Below are 21,965 nucleotides of genomic sequence, written 5' to 3'. Positions count from 1 at the left end.
ATGCCAAGAAAAGACATACCAAAGCTGTAAGCTCTCCAAAGCCCAAGATCAAAGTGCCATCATCTTTTAATGTAAACCTTTTGTTGCATCAACAGTCTTAAGAGGGATGAGAGACATCAAAATAAAAACTGAGACAAACTGGGGCTTTGTAGCTGTTTTTTGTTTTAGTCTCTTCTCTCAATTTGGGCCATGAAATAGGTCAGCTCCATTACTGATCAGCCTTCCCACAAATATTTAAAACAAATTGAATTGCACACCCAATACCCATCACAATTACGCCAGGCACAATAACTAAATTAGCAATTCAACAAAATAATTGGAAATGCGATTCTCTCCATTCCAGAGCCTCCCCCGGGGCCCTGGCCGATCTATGGGGGGAAAACTCTGCTTTACTAATTCTGCAGCTAATTAGAGACACACTTGTAAATGAAGTTGTTTGTCTGAAAGTTGAAATTCTTCGCTGTGGCGGGGTTGGGGGGAGAGGATTAACACAACCCTCTGTCCCTCCCTGTGCACAGCCCATCCCCAAAACACCTCCAGTGCTCTGCCAAGGTGCAATGCCCGTTTGTGGAGGTACTAATTAGCAGCTGGATCATGAATTAATAAAGAATTATTATTCTTTTTGGGGGGGGGGGGGGGGGGAAGAAGGGAAGATCTCACTTGCTGTTAATTGGCAGCTTTAGGAAAACTTGGTGGGAATCACCCTGGTCCTTTCTGTGTGCCCAGGGAGCTGTGCCCGTGCTGGACACCATCACCATCACCTGGGGACACTGGGGGTAAAGCAGCTCCAAAAATATCTGTTGGAGTTTTTGGGGAGGCCCTGTGCCCTCTGCTCCCGCTGTGCCACCATGCCAGAGCCCCTTGGGGCTGCCCTTTGCCAGCAGCACCTCCACACCAGGCACTGTGGGAATCCCTTTTCCAGCCCTTTTCCTGCAGCACTCCCACCCCAGGCACTGTGGGAATCCCTTTTCCGGTCATTTCCTGCCCTTTTCCTGCAGCATCTCCACACCAGGCACTGTGTGAATCCCTTTTCCAGCCCTTTTCCTGCAGCATTTCCACACCAGGCAGTGTGTGAATCCCTTTCCCTGTTCTTTTCCTGCACACCAGGCAGTGTGTGAATCCCTTTTCCTGCCCTTTTCCTGCACACCAGGCACTGTGTGAATCCCTTTTCCTGCCCTTTTCCTGCAGCACTCCCACCCCAGGCACTGTGGGAATCCCTTTCCCTGCCCTTTTCCTGCAGCATTTCCACCCCAGGCACTGTGGGAATCCTTTTACCTGTCATTTCCTGCAGCATTTCCACCCCAGGCACTGTGTGAATCCCTTTCCCTGTTCTTTTCCTGCACACCAGGCACTGTGTGAATCCCTTTCCCTGCCCTTTTCCTCCAGGCAGTGTGTGAATCCCTTTTCCTGCCCTTTTCCTGCAGCACTGCACACCAGGCACTGTGTGAATCCCTTTCCCTGCCCTTTTCCTGCACACCAGGCACTGTGTGAATCCCTTTTCCTGCCCAACCAGAGCTGCCCCTGCAGCAAGGTCAGCGCTGCAGCAGGGCCGTCTGTCCCCCTCTGTCCCTGCCTGTCCCCTCTGTCCCCGTGTCCCCAGGCTGTCCCCGTGTCCCCAGCCCAGGTGGAGGCAGGGCAGGGATGGCAGAGGCTGCTGGAACGCTGATAAGTGAATTCCAAAGCGCTGCTCAGCGCCGCTCGCGCTCTTATCTGCTCCAACAACACCGAGAAGTTATCACTGGGAGAGTGCTTCTGTTCCCCTTTAACACCACAGCCAGAAAGGGAAGGGAAAACCTCCTTCAGAGGGGTTCTAGGGACACAGCAGAGAATGCAGAGAGCTGGCTCTGCTCCTGGGCTGCCCAGGACCCCTCTGCCTTTGATTCTGACCCATGGAGCAAATCACCAGCTCTGTACAAGTCAGGAGAGTTTAAGCAGAATAATAATTAGTTGTCACTAACTATTAATTCTACTAAAAAAATAGAATTTTGGGGTTTTTAGAATGGGGGCTCTGAGTCCCAAGATGGAGGAATTTGGGTGTGTTTTGTCCTTCTTGCTCCTTCTTCCTGGCCTCCATGTTCTGGGTGATGGTGGCACTTTTGGATTGGTTTAAGGTAGGAACACACTGTCTAACACAGGTGATAGGTATTGGGAAATTACTGTAAATAATGTTATTGGAAAATTATTGTAAATAAAATACACACAGTTTTTAGTATAAAAGACAACACTGCCTCTGAGGGCAGTCAATGTGCCTCTGTCTGACCTGCTGGACAGACCTCAGCAGCCAGGGAAAGAATTTTATAGATAACAGAAAATAAACAACCTTAAAAACCAGAACAGAAGAATTCTGACTCCTCCTTTGACTGCCAGGCTGGGAAAAGAGACTTTCTAAGGCATCTTGGGGTCGTTCTGACCACAGAGATTCTGCTCCTGGGCAGCCTGAGGGAGCAGCTGAGGGCGGGAGAACACAGGGGCTCAATCCAGCCCCTAATTCTGCTCTGCTTCTTCTCCTTTGTGACACCAGGAGCTCCATCCAGCTCTAATTCTGCTCTGCTTCTTCTCCCTTTGTGACTTTTCCAAACAGAGACCGGTACAGCTCCGTCCTGTGGAAAAAAGGGAGAGGGAAAAGTCACTTTCCAAGGTCAAAATGGAACCAAAAAGCTGCCACAAACCCTCCACTCCTTCAACAGCAAAGGAATGGTGTAATTAAAAATGCATTTGAAAATCCTTATTAATAAATACAGGCAGAGGTGTGAGCCCAATCCCAGGCAGGGCAGAAATATGGAAATATTGCAGTGTGCCTGGATATTGGATCTCCAGAGAATGAGGGTTTCTATAAGTTTGCCCTTTACAGACAGGCTCTTCAAGTAAGAAAACAAGATTGAATATTTTAATAGGATGTTGGGGCCGTGAGGAGGATTCAATCACACAGCCAACGTGGGGCTGTAATTTAGTTTTCATACATTTTCTTGGACAGTACTTGAAAAACAATGAAAATGACCCAGCAACAAGATTCCAATTAATATCCCATGTGCAGCAATTCTGATAACAGGAGCAAATTTCCCTTAAAAAAAATTAAAAAAGAAAAGTGGGCTGGTGTTATTTATCTTTAATTTTAGAGGCAGAGAACGTGAGCTGGGAGAAAGGAGGGATGTTCATAAAGCAGGAATTTCTGGGATGGAGGGAAGAGCTGCATTTTCTCTGTCTGCATTTCTGGGATGGAGGGAAGAGCTGCATTTTCTCTGTCTGCATTTCTGGGATGGAGGGAAGAGCTGCATTTTCTCTGTCTGCATTTCTGGGCATGGGGAAGAGCTGCATTTTCTCTACTGCAGCTCCTAAAGCCTCGTGGCTGCACACATGGAGGGGAGTGTTGGGCACACAATGGGATTTTCCCTTCCATCACAGCAGTATTTGGGTTTGGGCCTGGTTTTGCTTGCAGACACCTCCATGGGAGGGTTTTCTGTCATTTCCAAAGGAGGAATTCCATTTTTATCAGTGATGGCAGAGAAAGCTCTCCAGGAGGAAGGGCAGGAATGGAATCTCAGGGCCAGCAGGGCAGGATGGATGGATAAAGTTTGGTCCTGCCCACAGGGAACAGCCTCAAACCTTTCCTAAAACCACCCTAAAGGATCTGGGGAAATCTGGGGAAATCCCTGTCCCCTCTCCAGGCCCTTCTCCTTCCCCATTCATTCCTTTTTCCAGCCCCAGCAATGTGAGGCAGCTCAAAACCAACGTGCACAATTTGGGGAACCCCAGGGAACGACTCCAAGGGAGCAAAGCTTCTGTGTCAGCCCCATGAGCAGCCAAACCCCAACAGTGCAGCAGCTCTGCAGCCTCTCCCACTGGGGGAGCCCCCCTGGGAGAATTCCTGGGGTTTTTATCCTCATTTTGTGGGTTTGGTGCTCTCTGTGGGTGCAGGAGTTCGGGGATGGATGCAGAATTTGCTCCAATCCCCCAGATTTTAAATCCACAGCTGTTTCTCAGGCAAGCAGGGCCTGGAGAGATGTCAGGGAGGAATTTGCGTTTGCTGGCACTGACATGGGAACTGCAGGTTTGGGGTCAGGGGGTTCCCTCACCCTCCCAGGAATGGGATGGAGCAAAATCCCAATGGAAACTTCCGGACAATGACACAGCAGGGACAGGCAGCCTGGCACAGTGACAAGAGAAGGACAGAAATCAGGTAACCCAAACACAGGGCAAACATTTCACCCTGAAAATCAAATATTAAATATCAAACACCCCAACCCTTTTCCCCCCCTCTCCTCATCAGCCAGGCTCCCTTTCTCCTGCAGCCTCTCCCCTCAGCAGGATCCAACCATGCAGAGAGCAAAACTCATCAATCCTCCAGGTTTAACCTTGTCTGTGTCTCAATTCACCAGGGTAAGTGCACATTTTAATACTTCCAGTCCCCTTAAGGCTATGCATAATGAACTTGGATTTTGGTTAAGAAAATATCAAATTTCTCTCCTCCACCCACAGCAATGACACACCAGGGGTACCTGGGGCTGGCAAAGGGGATTTAGGGAATCACCTGGGCAGGGGATTGGGCACAGCTCCCACCCAGCACAGCTCCATCCAGAGCTCTCCCCTGAATTAAAATTTAACGCACCCTTTATTGCAACCCACAAAAGCAAGTAATGAGCACTAACATTTTTATTTCTTTTAAACTGTCATTTAGGCTGCAGAGGGGATAATTACCTATTTCCACTGTAGTAAGGTTTTATCACCCTTAGTGAGGCATTTTCTAATTTAATATTTTTACTGTATTATCATAAAACCTGTTTCTGGAAAAAATTATCTGGAGCCACACAGCCATTTGCCATAAAACATGTGTGTGTGAGAACCTTGGCTTGATTATTTATGCATCTCTTCCAGAGCAGGGATGGCCCCTCCCCATTGGACACTGCTGCTTCCAGGTCAGCAACAGCATCAAAAATGTTTAAATAAAAGCAGCTACAGCCAGCCCAGGTGCTGAGAGTGGCTCCTGTCCCCCCAAGCCCCAGGTGTAGCTGCCACAGACATTTTACAGGCACAACAGGGAGAAAGGAGTGCCCTGGATGAATATGAATAGCACATTTCATAAATCTCCATCAAGCATCAAAATATAAATCCCAAAAACTCTCAGCAGATCCCCAGGAATCTCCTGTGGCCGCCTGCAGCAGCAGCAAACACTCCAAGGGGACACCAAACATGAGCTGCACATGGGAGGGGAGCAGCCAGTGCTGGGCTGCTCTGTGGAATTAGTCATGTTACGCCCCTTTTAAAAATATAAAAATATAAATATATTTATAAATATAAATATACTTATAAACATAAATATATACCATATTTTATATAAATATATATTATTACATATAAAATAAATATAAAAATATATATTGTTTAAAAATATTTTTATATATAAAATATATTATATATATATTACAAATAATATATAAAATATGTATTGTAATATATAAAACAAATAAAAATAAAAGAATATATAAAATAAATAATATAATTATATTTATACATTATATTATAATTTTATATAAATATATTTATATTGTATAAATATATTTATATATTAAGTATCTATCTATATGTAAAATATATTTATATTTATTAAAATAGAAATATATAGTTCTGTAAAGCAGTAGAAGAACAATACTAAGGGGGAAAATTCAGTTTCTAGGGGATGCTTTTTTATTAAAATAGCAATAGTGCTCCAGTCACTGCTGTGCTCCTCAGTAAAAACACCCTCCAACCAATTTCTCTGCCTTTTCCCAAATACCTTTTACTTCTTCTCTTCTTCTCCCCAAAAAAAAAAAAAAAAAGATAATTTAGAATATGCCACAAGCAGTACTGAAATGAGTACAGTCCCCATTCCTACCGCCATCCTCCACTGGGAACTATGAATTTTTAATTCACAAAAACTGGAAAAGATGGAACAGAAGCACCTGTGGAAATCACAGCTCCTGATGGAAACTGGAACTGGCTGATGCTTTCCTTGGAAAACTTTCTGTCTGTGCCAGGCTGGCTCAGAGCAGGGGGCTGCTGACACAAATTTGGGGTTCAATCCATGGATCATTCCCTGAAGAACTGCACTGGATGATCCACGTCCTCCCTTCTGTGAAATGTTCTGTCCAGTGCTGTGAAATTCAGATTAAAGTGCCCAGCAAGCACAGCAGGTACCAGGAGGACAAAACAAATCTGAAGCCTTAAACGTCTCAATAAAAATGAGTATTTTCCTCAAAAAAATGAAATGAAAGGAAGAGGAATTCCAGGGGAGCTTGGTTTGCAGCACTCACTCACCTCCGGCCCAGCCCTGGGCTCAGGGCACACCCATGGGGCACAGGGGAGCCTCTCACACCCTGAGTTTGGTCCCAGTGCCATTCCCACACACCCATGGGGCACAGGGGAGCCTCTCACACCCTGAGTTTGGTCCCAGTGCCATTCCCACACACCCATGGGGCACAGGGGAGCCTCTCCCATGCTGATTTTGGTCCCAGTGCCATTCCCACACTCATGGGGCACAGGGGAGCCTCTCACACCCTGAGTTTGGTCCCAGTGCCATTCTCACACCCATGGGGCACAGGGGAGCCTCTCCCATGCTGAGTTTGGTGCCAGTGCCATTCCCACACCCATGGGGCACAGGGGAGCCTCTCACACCCTGAGTTTGGTCCCAGTGCCATTCTCACACCCATGGGACACAGGGGAGCCTCTCCCATGCTGGTTTTGGTCCCAGTGCCATTCCCACAGCAGCACAAAGCACAGGGAACCAGCAAGCACAGGCACCCCAGCAGCTCCCCTTTCCCCAGGACATCCCTCAGTGCTGCCTCCCAGGCTGCCTGGGATGGCTGTTTGGGCAGGGCAGGCTCTGGGAGCGCCCTGTGCAGAGGGAGCCATTCCTCGTGCTCCTCATATTCCGAGGACGATTTCCCCCTTTCACAGCTTGCCTGCTCCATAACGGATTTGATGCAGGAGAAGACAAATTGTCTCACAAAGGAAAAGCGACAAATCATCTCGCAGCCCTTAACAGGTTATTTTTTTTTTTTCCCTTTTAAGAGGGAAATTTCCATAGCAGAGGCTCCTGTGTGTTTGCCAGGGATGTCAAACATCAGCTGTGGGGACAGGAGGGGCGCACCCAGTGCCACCAGTGGGGTCACACTCAGCCCAGTGCACCCAGTGCCACCAGCGGGGGTCACACTCAGCCCAGTGCACCCAGTGCCACCAGCTGGGTCACACTCAGCCCAGTGCCACCAGTGGGGTCACACTCAGCCCAGTGCACCCAGTGCCACCACTGGAATCACACACAGCCCAGTGCCACCAGCGGGGGTCACACTCAGCCCAGTGCACCCAGTGCCACCAGCAGGGTCACACTCAGCCCAGTGCCACCAGCGGGGTCACACTCAGCCCAGTGCCACCAGTGGGGTCACACTCAGCCCAGTGCACCCAGTGCCACCACTGGAATCACACACAGCCCAGTGCCACCAGCGGGGGTCACACAGCCCAGTGCACCCAGTGCCACCAGCTGGGTCACACACAGCCCAGTGCACCCAGTGCCACCAGCGGGGTCACACTCAGCCCAGTGCCACCAGTGGGGTCACAAACAGCCCAGTGCCACCAGTGCCACCAGTGGGGATACACTCAGCCCAGTGCCACCAGTGGGGTCACACACAGCCCAGTGCCACCAGTGCCACCAGTGGGGTCACACTCAGCCCAGTGCCACCAGTGGGGTCACACACAGCCCAGTGCCACCAGCTGGGTCACATCCAGCCTGGCAGCTGAGCAGCCCCTGCTGCAGGCCCAGCCCTTCCCAAAGCCCTGGGGAGGGCCATGGGTGCCACTCTGCACCTCCAGGGCTCACCAAGCCACAGGCTGGGGGCATTCTGAATAAAATCGGGCACGGAGAGAGGAAATTCCAAGGCCAGGTTGGGCACTGGGGCTGGAGCAGCCTGGGACAGAGGGAGGTGGTGATGGCACTGGATGGGCTGGAAGCTCTCTCCCAACCAAGCCAGCCTGGGATTCTGGGATTGCAAAGCTGTGGTGCCTCAGGACGCCCCCAGGCAGGCTCAGTCTCACAGGATAAGGTTTTTCCTTTGGTTCCAGCCTGCCCTCCCCTTATTTCCCAAGCAGGACATCCTTTCCATCCTCCCTGCTCCTGGGCAGACCTGGATGCATTTTCCCCACACCAACAGGGTCCCTGGGGTTTGTACCATGCAGCAGGAGCTGCTGGCTCAGTTCTCCCTGCAGGAAGGGCTTTGCTTCCTCCCAGGAATTCTGTGGTGCTGAACCCCCTGGATTGACAATCGCAGAGCCCAAATTCCTCCATTAATCTGCTCTCATGTGTTTTAATACCCCAAGTACAAAGTGAGCCAAGTTAAAGGCTGGTATCTCACCAACCTTTTTTTTTTTAATTTTTTTTTTTTATTAAACTCCTATGTCATATAAGTAAATTAATCTTTTAATACCAGGATTTCCTGCTATGTACCCCCCTCTGCTTGCTGTGACAAAGCAGCTGCACTTGAAGGGAGAATGCTGATTGGGAAAATGCACAGAATGCACAGGGCCTGCCTGGATGCAGGGAAAGGCTCTAATCCAAAGGCAGGGGGATGATCTGGCTGTGAATTCAGGCTCCCAGCAGGGCCCTGGGGACAGGGGGACATTTCCTGCCCTTGGATGGGGCATTGAAGGGAGGGATTCCCACCTCACATTGTGGGGACACTGCTTGGTTTGACACAGCCCCAGCAGAGCCCCTGATCCCCTCTGATCTGGCTCATAGAGGATGCACATTCCTCCTCCCCAACGAGATCCACTGCTGAGGCACAACCCTGTCACAGACATCTCTGATGGAAAACCCTTTCCTTAGGATTTGTCCTCCTGAGAAGCTGAGAGGCCTCAGGAACAAAGTGTAAACAATGGTTATCAGCTGCTGTGGAATGGAACAGGTGCATCTGGGATTGGTCTCATGGGGTTGTTTCTAATTAATGGCCAATCACAGTCAGCTGGCTCAGACAGAGAGTCTGAGACACAAACCTTTGTTATTCATTCCTTCTTTTGCTACTCTTAGCCAGCCTTCTGATGAAACCCTTTTTTCTATTCTTTCAGTACAGTTTTAATATAATATATATAATAAAATAATAAATCAGCCTTCTGAAGCATGGAGTCAGATCCTCATCCCTTCCCTCACCCTCAGACCCCTGTGATCACGGTGACAGCACCCAGCCTGCACAAAATGGGATCCATTCCCCACCTGCACACCCCCAGCAGGAATTGCAGAGTGTCCCTCATGTCCTGCCTGTCCCTCCTGCAGGAGAGGCCCCTGGGCTGCTCAGAGCCCCGTGCCAGGGTTAATGATGATGTATGGGTGCCCTCCCCCCCGGGCTGTGGGGAGGGGTCACACTGCCAGCCTGGGTATCAACAGCAAATTACAAACCATGTCAATCCCAGCTAATGCACAGCTGTAATCCTCTTTAACAGAGATCAAATCAGTGCCATGAGTTATGTTCATTCTGTAATCTGATAAGAAATAGAGTGAGCCTCTAATAAAAGAGTAATGAGAGCCCTTAATGATGCTGTTAAAAGGTAGTGCCAGTTAAAATACTGCTGTTGTTCCAGCTGATTAGATCACTGTTGCATATTTGCACAATCTTGTTTTACCTGTCACAATAACCTGAGCTGTCTGGGGAGATAAAGGTGTTGGGACCAAACATCTGTGTCCTTAGAGGATGTCTCTCCCTGCAAGCCACTGTCCTCCAGAGGTGAAATGAGGATGTTCATCAGAGTTTGCAGTGATCTGACACCAGCCCTGGCTGTGGAGTGCTCACAGGGACAGAGCTGGGGGTGTGTGTGTCACAGCTACAGACAGACAGACAGACAGACAGACCCATTTCACACCCAGCACCGGGAAACCCCTCCCAGCACAGCTCAGTGCCCTGCTCAGCACAGGGGAATTAATTTGGGGTCTTGCATTTGAAGTGCCTGAGCAGAAACAAATAAAACTGGCTCAGAGCACAGTCACACCTCTGTGAAGTGCACATGTGCATTTCCCATCCTGTAATTCCCACTTGCCAACAACAGAATTACCTGCCTCTGCCACAGAGGGAAGCTGTTATCAGTGCTGCTCCCCTCTGCAGCACACAGGCCTGGCCTGCTCTGCTTAATTCACCTGCAGATGCTGAATTCTTCTTGCCCTGTGTGGTCCAGCTGTGTGCTGGACAGAGATCTCGTGGCTCATGCCAGAGAAGTGAGCTCTGATTTTCAAACCAATGACTGAGAGCAGCAGATCTCTTCATGTGGGGATGGCTGAACCAAAACACCCACAAAAAGCTGATTTTCAGACTCCCACTGCAGTGTTTGGGATGTGTTCAGTGTATGGATGCAAACACAAATGGTGTAAACTGAGGGGAAGACAAAAATTAACACCCAGCTCTTCACAAGAATTCCCACTCAAATGTGCAAGGGCTGCTGCAAAGAGGAGGCAAGAATCTGTTCCCACCTGGAACAGGATATGAAATTATTGTTTTAAATCACAGCAGAGGGAAATTCAAGCTCAACATTGGGACTGCATGGCTGGAGGAACAGCTTGGAGCCACCGCATTTCCTTTTGTGGTGAGAGGATCCAAACAATACTGGAAAATCAGAGCAGCTGGGCTTTGCTCTCACTTGAAAAAGAAAAAAAAGGAGAGAAAAAAGCCCAGAGTAAAGCAACTCAGAGAGAGATGAAACAGCACAGGTGCTATGGACACAAAACTCCTCATCCATAAGCCTCTGCAATCCCCCAAAAGGCAGCAGGTATTTGGTTTCCTTTTCACAAACAGACAAATGACATCTCTCCCTCACAAAGCACAAACATGTTCCACAACCCAGGGGAAAGATGTTTCTCAAGCTTTCTCCATCCATTCACTGGAAAAATTATTCCACCTCCTTCCCACAAACTGCTCAGCTTGTGGAGATTTGGGTTTAAAGTATTGCTGGAGAAATATGGGTGGGGATGTGGGAGAGCTGTCTGCAAACCATGCACAGAATTCCATTTTAGTGCTTTCTTTACTAATTACCACATTAAAACCTTACAGCCTCCCAATAAAATTCTGTACTCTTTAAACAGAGATAAACACAAGCAACATAAAAGTCCTGAGTGAATCTTGAGAGAACTATTGCAGTTATTAACAGAGCTAAGAAAATGCACATTAACCAGAACATAGGAGTTGCCATTTCTGTTAGAACAGAAGCTCTTTTTAAGCTCTGATTCCACCTGAAGACACCAAGTGGCTGAGCTGTGTATTCCCAAACTGATTCCATGAAATGGGGAAATTTCAACATTTAGGACTTTTGGAATTAGAACTCCTAATTTGAAATTAGGAGCTCTAAAGCAGGAATCAAACCCTGGGTGCTGAGATTTATGACAATTTCTGGTTTGTACCACAGTAATTACAGAGTGAAGGCTCAGCCAGGCTGCCAGGACAGATGTGACCAAGACACCCAGGCTGTGATGCCAGTGACAAATGGGGAGCTGATAAGAAGGACTGGAGAGGGTGACAGGCTGAAGAACAGGTCAATACCACGCTGTCATGGAGCCATTTGAGCAGCATAATTAATCTCTTACTCACCTGGCATCATCATTCATTGTGCAGGGGTCAATAGGTGCCATGAAGCTCACCAGCTTGCTGTGGACGTGGAACCTGGGGAGAGCATCAGGAACTGCTCAGAGGAGCAAATGCTGAGCAGGAACAGCCCAGGGGAAAGCAGGGCTCTCCTGGGGGCTGATCCCTGAGAAATCACCAGCTGGAGCTGGCAATTCCCCTGCTCCCCTCTGCTGAACAATGAGGGACAGAAATCCCCTCTCATCCCAGCCAGGGACAGGACAGCAGCCCCAGACAGACAGACAGACAGACAGACAGACAGCCCCTCCCTGCCACTGCAGCATCCATCTGCACCCCCTCCTGCCCTGCTCTGTGCTCTGCAGAGCCCCCAAGGACAGCAAACCCCACTCTGGAGCCATTTCCAGAGCTGGGAACTCCCACCCTGGTAACTGCACATGGAGCATGGAAACCCAGGCAAGGAGGGGACAGGACAAGGGCTGTGCAGAGATGGGGCATGTTCCCACCACCAAAACACTGCTGCAGCTGCCCAGAGAGAGAATCCCCTCCCATCTGCCACCCTGGGCAAGGACTTCATTATTTATATTCAAAAGCCTGACATTAAATTTAACAGGGCACTGAGGAGGTTTTAAACCCAGTGTCCAAGGGCGGGGACGCCAAACCCAGGCACTGTGTGCACTGCCTGCCCCAGCCTGAGGGCTCATCCAGGCTGCTGCTACTTACAGAGCCTGACAAACAGCAGGCAGCAGGACTCACCAGCATCTGCCCAGCATCAGCTTCCCCCTCTGCCACCCCTGCCCTGCTGCTGCTTGCAGTGCAGGAACAGCCCCTGGGGATGCTGAGCTCAGAGGGCTCCCCATGCCCAGCTCACACTGGGGCACCCTGCAGCCTTGTCCTGGCATGGCAGGGATGGAGCCAGGAGCAGGCACAAGCCGTGCTGTGGGCACAGCCTGGCACCCAGAACTCCTGCCCACTCAGCCCCAGCTGTTTGCACACAGCTGGCTGCTTTTGGAAAACCCCAGTGCAATGGGAAATAATCCATTTGAAATGGGAAATGTTTCACTTAGTGCACAGAAGGACACCCCAGCCTGCAGCAGCAGAGCTCAGCAAACACTGCCAGGAGAAAGGTGTGCACACATCCCTCCTCCACAGCCACCTGCAGCTCTCTGAAGTCTGATTTTTGGATTAATTCATTTCCCCTCTCAATGCCCCAATTTCCCTCGTGCCCAGGGGCAGACTGACTGCTTCTGGAAGCACCTGAACATCCTCAGCCCCTACACTGCACCCAAACAGGCTGTAATACTGAAGCTTTGCTAAAAAGGAATTATTAAGGAGACACATGAAACTTGGTATTAAATATTTGGTTCTCCAGGACCTCGAAGTCCCCCATGTAAGCAGTGCTGTCCCAATTTTAGAGAAGAACAGAGGGTCAGGGATCTGTCTGGGGTGACACCAAGTCCCTCAGTGGAAGCACCAACTATTTACAAACCCATTTGGGCTCCACTGCCCAATTCTGAAAATGCAGGAGCTCAACTGCACCTCAATCCCAAGCACACACTATGAGCCTTTCTTGCTTTTATTGTTATTTTCCCCGCAGGGTCAGCACAACTTTTAACTAAAATGCAAAAAGAGGCACCTGAGGTGTCAGAGCTGCTCCCCCAGGGCTGCTGGGGGCACAGCCTGCACACCAGGAGAGCTTCCCCATCACTCCTGCAGCTTCATGGGGCTGCCTCACTTGTGTGATGGTGTCAGGAGTTTTGACTGAATCCTGAATATATCCAATTATGTGTGATGCTGACAGAAAGGAATATTGATAGTCAATAATTATAGGCTTTTCAGGCCAACAAAGTAGCTCTTCCCTCTTTCAATAAATTATCTTATGACATCTATCTTAAAAATTGCTATGCCAGGCCAGACCCAGCCTGACTCCAGTGACTTTCTATCAGATGCCATCTCAAGTCAGGATTTATAGTTTACTCACAAAGGATGGTTAATGTGCTGGATTTTTCAGGAAGCAGAGCAGCTTTTCAGCATCCTCCCTCCTCCCCCACAAATCATGCTGATCTCAGGGAGCTCAGAGAGGGGAAACACCTCCTGCTCTCAGGGCTGCCTCCCTCCCCACGAGGGAGATTCCAGCTCTGAGCTCAGCCCAGTGAGTGACCCAGGAGGGAAATGGTTCAGACAGGAGGGAGCTGCGATGTGAGTTACCAAGAGAGACCTGACACCAAGTTCCAGCTGGCACTCGGGGAGAAACAGAGATTTACCTGAGGTGTTCCTGCACATCTTCCCTTGGAGGTGCTGCCCACATCTCAGTCAGGAAACACAAATTGCACCAGAGGGGTTTGTTGGCTCTCTCTGGAAATTCCAGCCCCAAAAGGCTCAGGGACGTGTGAGCACCTTTCCCTGGTGTTTCCACAGACCTGAGTGGGGCAATGCTGCCAGGCTGCATCCACCAAGCTCTAATTCCTGGCTCCAGGAACACCAGCATTCCCCATTGATTCCAGGCTCTAATTCCAGGAACATCAGCACTCCCCATTGATTCCTGGCTCCAGGAACACCAGCATTCCAGGCTCCAGGAACACCAGCATTCCCCATTGATTCCAGGCTCCAGGAACACCAGCATTCCAGGCTCCAGGAACACCAGCATTCCCCACTGATTCCAGGCTCCAGGAACACCAGCATTCCAGGCTCCAGGAACACCAGCATTCCCCACTGATTCCAGGCTCCAGGAACACCAGCATTCCAGGCTCCAGGAACACCAGCATTCCCCACTGATTCCAGGCTCCAGGAACACCAGCATTCCCCACTGATTCCAGGCTCTAATTCCAGGAACACCAGCATTCCCCATTGATTCCTGGCTCCAGGAACACCAGCATTCCAGGCTCCAGGAACACCAGCATTCCCCACTGATTCCAGGCTCCAGGAACACCAGCATTCCCCATTGATTCCAGGCTCTAATTCCAGGAACATCAGCACTCCCCACTGATTCCAGGCTCCAGGAACACCAGCATTCCCCACTGATTCCAGGCTCCAGGAACACCAGCATTCCCCCCTGGCTGCCCACAGCAGGAAATCTCCTCCAAGCCACAAATCAGCCCAGACCCCCAGAGCCAGCTGGGGTAAAACACACCCAGAGCTGTCAGATTTTTCTCTTCCAAAATGAGGATTTGTGTGTGCTTGCAAAGGTGTCACTCACCGGATTCTCCTCCCTTTGCTGGCTTTCCTGTCCACTTTCTTCTTTATTTTGCTCCGTAACTTCTGGATGGCCAGCCACTGCCTGGGGAATGCAGAACAGCAGGAGCACAGCTCAGAGCCACTCAACACTCCCAGAAACACTCTCTGATCCCCAACTGCATTAAAAGCTCCACTTCCCAACCACAACTTCCTCAAGTCAAAGAAGTTTCCAGCAGGGAAAAACTTCTCCTGGTTATAAATATTTTTTTAAACTGGAATGAGAGTCATCTCACCTGATTTATACAATGGAAACTCGACATCAGGGAAAAAATCTAACAAAATCCAATTACTGCAATCTTAATATAATCTTAATTACTGTAATCTATTTTATTGTAAAGTCAGATAAATGTACAATGCAATCACCACTTAAATGTAATTTTGTCTATATCGTGTTAAATCATAGTGAATAGCTTTCCATAATATTCCAGACGTACACAAAATAAGTCTGACATTGCACTAAAATCTGGGTGGTATTTTACAAGGAGAAAAGTTGTTTCACCATCAAAACATTTCTTGATGCATTTTCTTCCTCTCCCTATAGAAACCCCCCAAAATTGTTTCAGGGAAGAGCCCAACTCCAGCTTTCCTTGGCTTTTACATTTTCCTGAATTGGAGCCCGTGGCTATTTCAATGTACAGTGCTCATGAAGTGGCATTTGGAAGCTTCTTTACTTTCTAACTCTAGAATTAAACAGAGAAATAAGAGCTTCTCTGCATTAAATTATATTTTAGTTCTGCATGCAGGGAGCATTCATTGTGCATTTTCATTGTACAGAATCCTTTTTTACAGGACGGATACACAGGAATTGCTTGAACTGATGTCAGAAGGATTATTCTGCTCAAACAACAGCAAAGCTGAGTTAACAAAGAGCCAAAGCCAAACTTCAGCAGTGGGCAGGCAGTTTTTGTGCCACTGGGAGACAGAAACACCTGGACCAAACCTGGAAATACCTCCGGAGGATCACACACAGCTTCAAGCCAGACTGGTGATCCACAACCTCTGCTGGAGAGGAGGATTTCCTGAATAACGGCACCGTGGCTCCTCCCAGCTGAACTGGGCGCTGTGCCCTCTGCACTGAGCTGTGCTGAAGGGACAGGGCTGTCCCAGCCCCTCGCTCACCTGCCCATGGCCACCTGGTCGTTGGGGTCCAGGGCTGTGGTTTTGCGCTCGATCAGCTCTCGCAGGAGCTGCAGGGGAGACAGAAACACATCTGAGACAACAAAACCCACCTGGAACAACAAAACCCACCTGCAACAAGGAACACCCACCCGAAACAAGCACAGCTGTGCAGCCAGCTGCCCCAGGTGTAATGGGGCAACGTGCAGGAAAAGCTCAGCCCCAGTGCTGGGGAAGGGCAGGGGAAGTGAAACAATTCCCCAACAGAAGCTGGGCAGTGATGCTCGCTCAGAGAACAGCACAGCAAAATCCCTTTTGTGGCTCCAGCAGGAATGCTAAGGCAGCCTTTTCTATTTCTTTTCATGCCCTGAGGGCTGGGGTTTGTCCTCCTTGCCTCCTGCAGCCAGAGGATGTTGTGAGGAGCCTTTCCTGATCCCTGACTGGGGCTGTGTGTTTATCACCACTCTCTGCAAACCGTGCCTGCTGTGCCTTGGGCACTGGCCAAGGCATCAACACGAGGAACAGAAATAAACCCTCCAAAACTGAGGGGAGCAAACTGCTTTATGGACACCTGCCAGTGAAGGTACAGCTCAGAAACACCTGGAACTGGCCCACCTGGAACCACAATCCAGGCAATTCCAGGCAATTCCAGGATGCTTTTCCTCCACCCTGTACCTTCCTCTCCTTCGAGGCATACACCACATTATCAGAAAAAAAGAGTGACTCAAACATAATTAAAAACCTGCCACTACTTTTTTTTTTTCCTACTTGCTTATTTTTAGAGATTATTACCACAGCAATTACATTTAAAAATTCCAGGAGCCAGGCCACTGGTTTATTATCACTAGAAAACAGCAAGCAACTTCTCTGCCCTGTTTATCTGATTGATTCCCAACATCTTTCTGGCACCCAATCTATCAGTTTATCTCTGCCACTTCATCACAGTCACTTCTGGCAGCTAAATACAAGATCCAAATCCAGTGTTACACAGACACACGACACAGCAAACCTGTGTAGCACTGCCACTCTGCAAACAGCTGCCCTCAAGGCTAAGCAGAAATGGGATCTTGCTTTCCAGTCAATATTCTGTCAGAAGCAAGGTGGGAGGGAGGCTTGGAGCAGCAGCCACAAGTGGTGCAGAGAGCTCAGGGTGGTTTCTCCTCCTGTGTGCTCTGATCCTGACCCTGGGTGTCACACACAGCCACCCTGGGCAACAGCAGCAGGGCAATTCCTGCAGGGCTGGGCTCCTCCTGCTGGCACAGAAATCCTGCAGCACCATGGAGAGCCCCACTTGTGCCCACACAGTGCCAGAGGGCAGGGTTAGATGAGATTTTGGGAAGGAATTCCTGGCTGGGAGGGTGGGGATGCCCTGGCACAGGTGCCCAGAGCAGCTGTGGCTGCCCTGGATCCCTGGCAGTGCCCAAGGCCAGGCTGGGCAGGGCTGGGAGCAGCCTGGGACAGTGGAAGGTGTTCCTGTGATGGGGTGGAACAAGATGAGCTTTAAGGTTCCCTCCAACCCAAACCATTCCACAATTCCAAGATGCATTTTTGGGGCTGGCACCTAACCCTGAACCAGTTCTGTGCTCCAGATGTTCTTCAGGGCACCCCAGCTGTGGCACTGGGGGCACTGCCTGGAGAGCAGAGCGAGGCAAACATGAGGGAGAAGTAAATTAAAAAAAAAAAAAAGAAAAAGAAAAAAGCAGGAGCAAGAGGGAAATTAGGAAATGGAAATAAAAGCTGTGAAGCATCTTGTTACATCTAAATAGCAAAAGTCTCCGAGCTGAGGTTATAAATCATGCTAACAATGGTTACTAAAATAAAAGTGGATGTAGCCAGAGGCTACCACTGAAAAAGTCAGGCCAGGCCTGCCTGGCTGCCTTTGGTCTTTAAGGATTTGATTAGTTTTCTGTTTTCTGCTTTCTGGTTCAGAGTCCTGCATCCAGCCCCTGCTCCAGAGCCAGCCAGAGCCTGGGACACAGAGTGAATGATAAATTCATTTACTGAATAAAGCAACACTGTTTTCCCAGCACAAGACTTAAAGCACTTCCCAAATGGTAATATTTCATTAAGCCTGGCGATTCTGCTTCAAATTTATTAGCCAAAACAGAAAACTCTCATCAGACCCCATATATTCCATTAGGAGTGATATATGGTGTCTCCCAATGTCTAATTATTAACTAGGAAGTGTGAGTAAATCACCATCAGCCTTAAGCCCTGATGTGTGAAGACAGACTTAGGCAATCCCAGCATCAAAAGGCTTTGATTTGAAAGAGGATCCTGCTTTGCTTTCCCTCCTTCACCTCTGCCCTGAACTGGGGAAAGCTCAGTGTCCCAGGGCACACACACAGTGCAGGGAAGAACAGCTCCATCCCAGGCTCAGCTCAGTGTCCCAGGGCACACACACACAGCACAGGGAAGAACAGCTCCATCCCAGGCTCAGCTCAGTGTCCCAGGGCACACACACAGTGCAGGGAAGAACAGCTCCATCCCAGGCTCAGCTCAGTGTCCCAGGGCAGCACAGGGAAGAACAGCTCCATCCCAGGCTCAGCTCAGTGTCCCAGGGCAGCACAAAGAAGAACAGCTCCATCCCAAGCTCAGCTCCCAGTGCCAGCTGCTCCTGCCCAAGCTGGGAGCACCAGGACAAGCCATGGGAGCAGAGGGAAGTGTCAGGGATCTTGGTTTTGCTTCGGGCTCTGCAGCAGGAGCTCTCCTGGCACACAGCAGCACTCCCTGCTGGATGGGGTTCCCTACAGAATCCCCCAAAGCAGCTCCCCTCGGTGCCAGGCAGAGATGCACACCAAACCCACTGGGCACAGTCAGAAATGCCATCAGGGTGTTGTTCCAGGGCTCATTTCTCATTTTAGAGGTCAATTTTCATTGTAGAGGCCAGGTCTCATTTTCATGCACTATCTATCAGTGTTTCTAATGCTGCACTCACTGACCTTTGTGATTTGCAGAGCCCTAAGAATTGCCAGTGGAGACAAAGAGCTAAGGAGAGCTGAAATCAGCCTCTGACAAAAGGCTGGCTTGTTTTACACCTTACAGAGCAAATCAAATTTAAAAAGAAGTCCATCTACAGATGCCCTGTAACAACATTTGGATTTCTACCAGAGAAAATTTAAGTTGCAGCTCAAATATTATTTTAAATCCCCTTGAAATGCTTTTTAAAAACTTGTTCTTATATTTAATAAAATGCAAGTGGAAATCATTGGGCAGTCTCTTTTTAAAGCCCATTTTATTCAAATTCAGGTTTGTGTAAATGCACAGATTTGCCTATTTTCGAAGAACCCATTAAGAGAAGCTCCAAATCAAGCTTTAAAATGTGTTATTAACCATCCAGCCAGCCATTTGAAAGATACATGCCTGTGATAAGAGTATTGTATTGCCATTAACCTGTGGGATGGTTCGAGACATCTCTTATTCACACAAAACTCTAAATGCATCTAATTAAAGCCACAAGATCAGCTGTCCATATTAATCACTCACCGGTTTAATTAAGGTAAACCAGCTTGTCACAAAGCCAGCCTTCTCTATTGCTCACCATTATTGACTTTTAATACTTCTCTGGATTGGTGACTCCTTGTTTAGGGCACTGCCAAATTCTGGGAGAGGACACCAGGGTCCCCCAGGAGCTGCTGGGGACACCAGGGAAATCTCCATCAGTGAAATTTTCCAGAAAAGCACACAGGGGGGGTTAAGGATGCTGATTTTGGGGTAAATCCCAGCTCTGAGAACCCCCCCTGGGAGGATTTGGTGATTCCTTGGGTGCTCCCTCTCCACTCTGGTGCCCACAGCTGTGACAAAATGCCCCAAACCAGAGAGAGCAGAGGCAAGAAGGGATTATGGATATTCCCAATTCTCCCCAGGCATACCTGCTGCCAGGAGTGATGAACATTTGTTCTGGGAAGAGCTGCTACCAGTGGAACACTTAGCATATGAACACTAACCTAATTCCTGTTGGAAATAAACCAATTTCCACTCTCTCCTTTACCAGAGGAGTATTTCAAGCTAACAATAAAATCTCCACTGTAGCATGTCACAGCAGCAGCTCCCTGGTAGCAGGCTGGAATTTTAAGTCTTAATGCTGCAATATCAGCTGTGATGAATCCTGCGTAAATATGACTCCTAAAAATAAAAAGCCTTTTTCTTCCCTAAAAACCATGCATGAAGGAGGATTTCAAGGAAAAGGAAACCTCCGGCCTCTCCCTGCTGCCAGTAATGAGGAGCTTCTGAAACACTTTAACTATTCCCACCCAAATAAAAATATTTCACTGCATTACTCAGCTCAGCTTTCCATCACCATCCAATATGGGCCATCACAATAAAAACTGAAACTGCTTATAAAACGAGTGAGGAGCAGGAGAAAAGGCAAAGTGGGATGAACAGGCAGAAGAGAGTTAAATCCTGAATCATCACAAAATTCCACCAGACCCACCTGCTGAATTTTACTGAATATTAGACCTGGACAAGAAAATGGTTTTTCCAGAAGAAAAACAGATTAATTAAAGAGCTTTTTATTATAATCTATAATAAAACAGTGTAACTACTTATTCTGTTATCATTAACTTGTGCACATTCATCAAATCTGGTTCATTTTTACTTGCCTAATTTCACACTGACACATAGAGGAAGCTGATTTCCAGTGCAGTTCTTTATCTGAATGTTTACCTTTTAAGCAGTAATCAAAACAAATGAATAACTATAAAATGCTATTTAGAAGAGTGAAAAGGATGCCAAGGCAAGCCTGGACGCAGATTTCCATAGGAAGGAAGAGGCAGGTGCTGAAATGCAGGCTGCAATCAGTGTTATGCACAGGGGTCAGGGGTTGTGAGCACCCTGAGCCTGCTGCTGATCGCTGCTGCAGGAGCAGCTCCCTCCCAGGGTGTATTTCCATGCCCACATGCAATCCCCCACACACAAAGCAGCGCTCAGCTCTGACCCAGGGAAAGCAGAGCCATTCAGGGCCCTGGCAGCCCCATTGTGCTCTGCTCTCCCTGCTCTCAATGCAATGTTCAGCTCCAGCTCAGCGCCCTGACAAATAAAGGAAAGCACTTTATGAATCCAATTTAATTGGGAGGTGACAGAAAACACAGAGCCATTTTCCTCAGACTCATCCCTGATCTGGCTCCAGTCTCTGCCAAACCCCACCGAGCACAGAACACCAACCAGGGCACCCCAAACCCCTGGGATCTGCACAGGATGCATTTTGGGCATGGAGGAGAGGGAAAGGCTGGAAGGGAAGGAGAGGAGGAGGGAGGGGGACCAGAAACAGCCCAGCAAGAGGGGAAATGGATGTGCAGCCGCCTGGCTGCTCAGCAGATGTCTGCCTGTGATGTACGAGGCCGGCGGAGGCTGTCGGAGCTGCTGCCAAGCCCTGCCAGGTGATTAAAGCCTGCTCCAGCCTCAGCACTGCATTTCCAGCCCCTGGGCTCCCCAGGTGCCACCCAAGGCTGCCTGTGCTGCCAGATGCTGCTGGCTGGGGCTGCCCCTGCAGCTGGAGCAGCAGGGAAGGCAATCTGGATCCCAGCCCCTGTCACCCATCCTTCACCTCTGCCCGCGCCTCAAACTGCTCCAATTTGCTGCCACCTCCCTCCTGGGAAATGGCCAAGATACAGCTGTGCCTGGCAGAGCCATTTGTTTTACTCAGGTGACTCTCTTCCCTCAATGACCTCTATTAGTTTAAGTTTTAATTTAGATTAACCCCAGCACCCCAATTAACCAGGGAGGGGAGAAGCTAAGCTGGGCCTGCTCATATTTCTGAAATCACCATTTAGCACAGTTACAGTTATTAGAGGGAAAGATGGGGACACTCATCCATTGCTGTTTTCTTTTTTAAAAATTAACATTTCATGGCCAAGAAGCACCTTCTCTGCACAGGTCCTTGGACTGTCAACCTTAGCTGTTTCTCCTCTCCATGATTTTGTTACTCCAACTTCACTTCTTCTGTGTTCTGAGGGTCCAATTTGCCTCCAAAGCTGGGCTGCCGGGCCACTTGCACCCAAAATTCCACCTCAGTATTATCTCAAAAGATTTATC

General features: G+C 48.9%; 1 protein-coding gene across 1 annotated transcript in view; it reads right to left on the bottom strand.

The window, feature by feature from the left end:
• Window positions 1-1,600: 1,600 nt before the first annotated feature.
• Window positions 1,601-21,965, bottom strand: part of AATF (apoptosis antagonizing transcription factor) — a 36,809-nt gene continuing 16,444 nt past the window's right edge. The window contains exons 9-12 of the mRNA XM_054287458.1: window positions 15,933-16,000; window positions 14,776-14,856; window positions 11,589-11,660; window positions 1,601-2,600 (exon numbers count right to left, since the gene is read on the bottom strand). Coding sequence (XP_054143433.1) covers window positions 2,537-2,600; window positions 11,589-11,660; window positions 14,776-14,856; window positions 15,933-16,000 — 285 coding nt within the window. The 3' untranslated portion in view covers window positions 1,601-2,536. The remainder of the gene's footprint in view (window positions 2,601-11,588; window positions 11,661-14,775; window positions 14,857-15,932; window positions 16,001-21,965) is intronic.

Source organism: Melozone crissalis, unplaced genomic scaffold, assembly GCF_028551555.1.
Source record: "Melozone crissalis strain CALT ecotype California unplaced genomic scaffold, PUWL_Pcris_2 ptg000057l_1, whole genome shotgun sequence".
In the NCBI taxonomy this organism is placed as follows: Eukaryota; Metazoa; Chordata; class Aves; order Passeriformes; family Passerellidae; genus Melozone; species Melozone crissalis.
The sequence above is the reverse complement of the archived record's forward strand: the minus strand, read 5'-3'. Positions and strand labels throughout refer to the sequence as shown.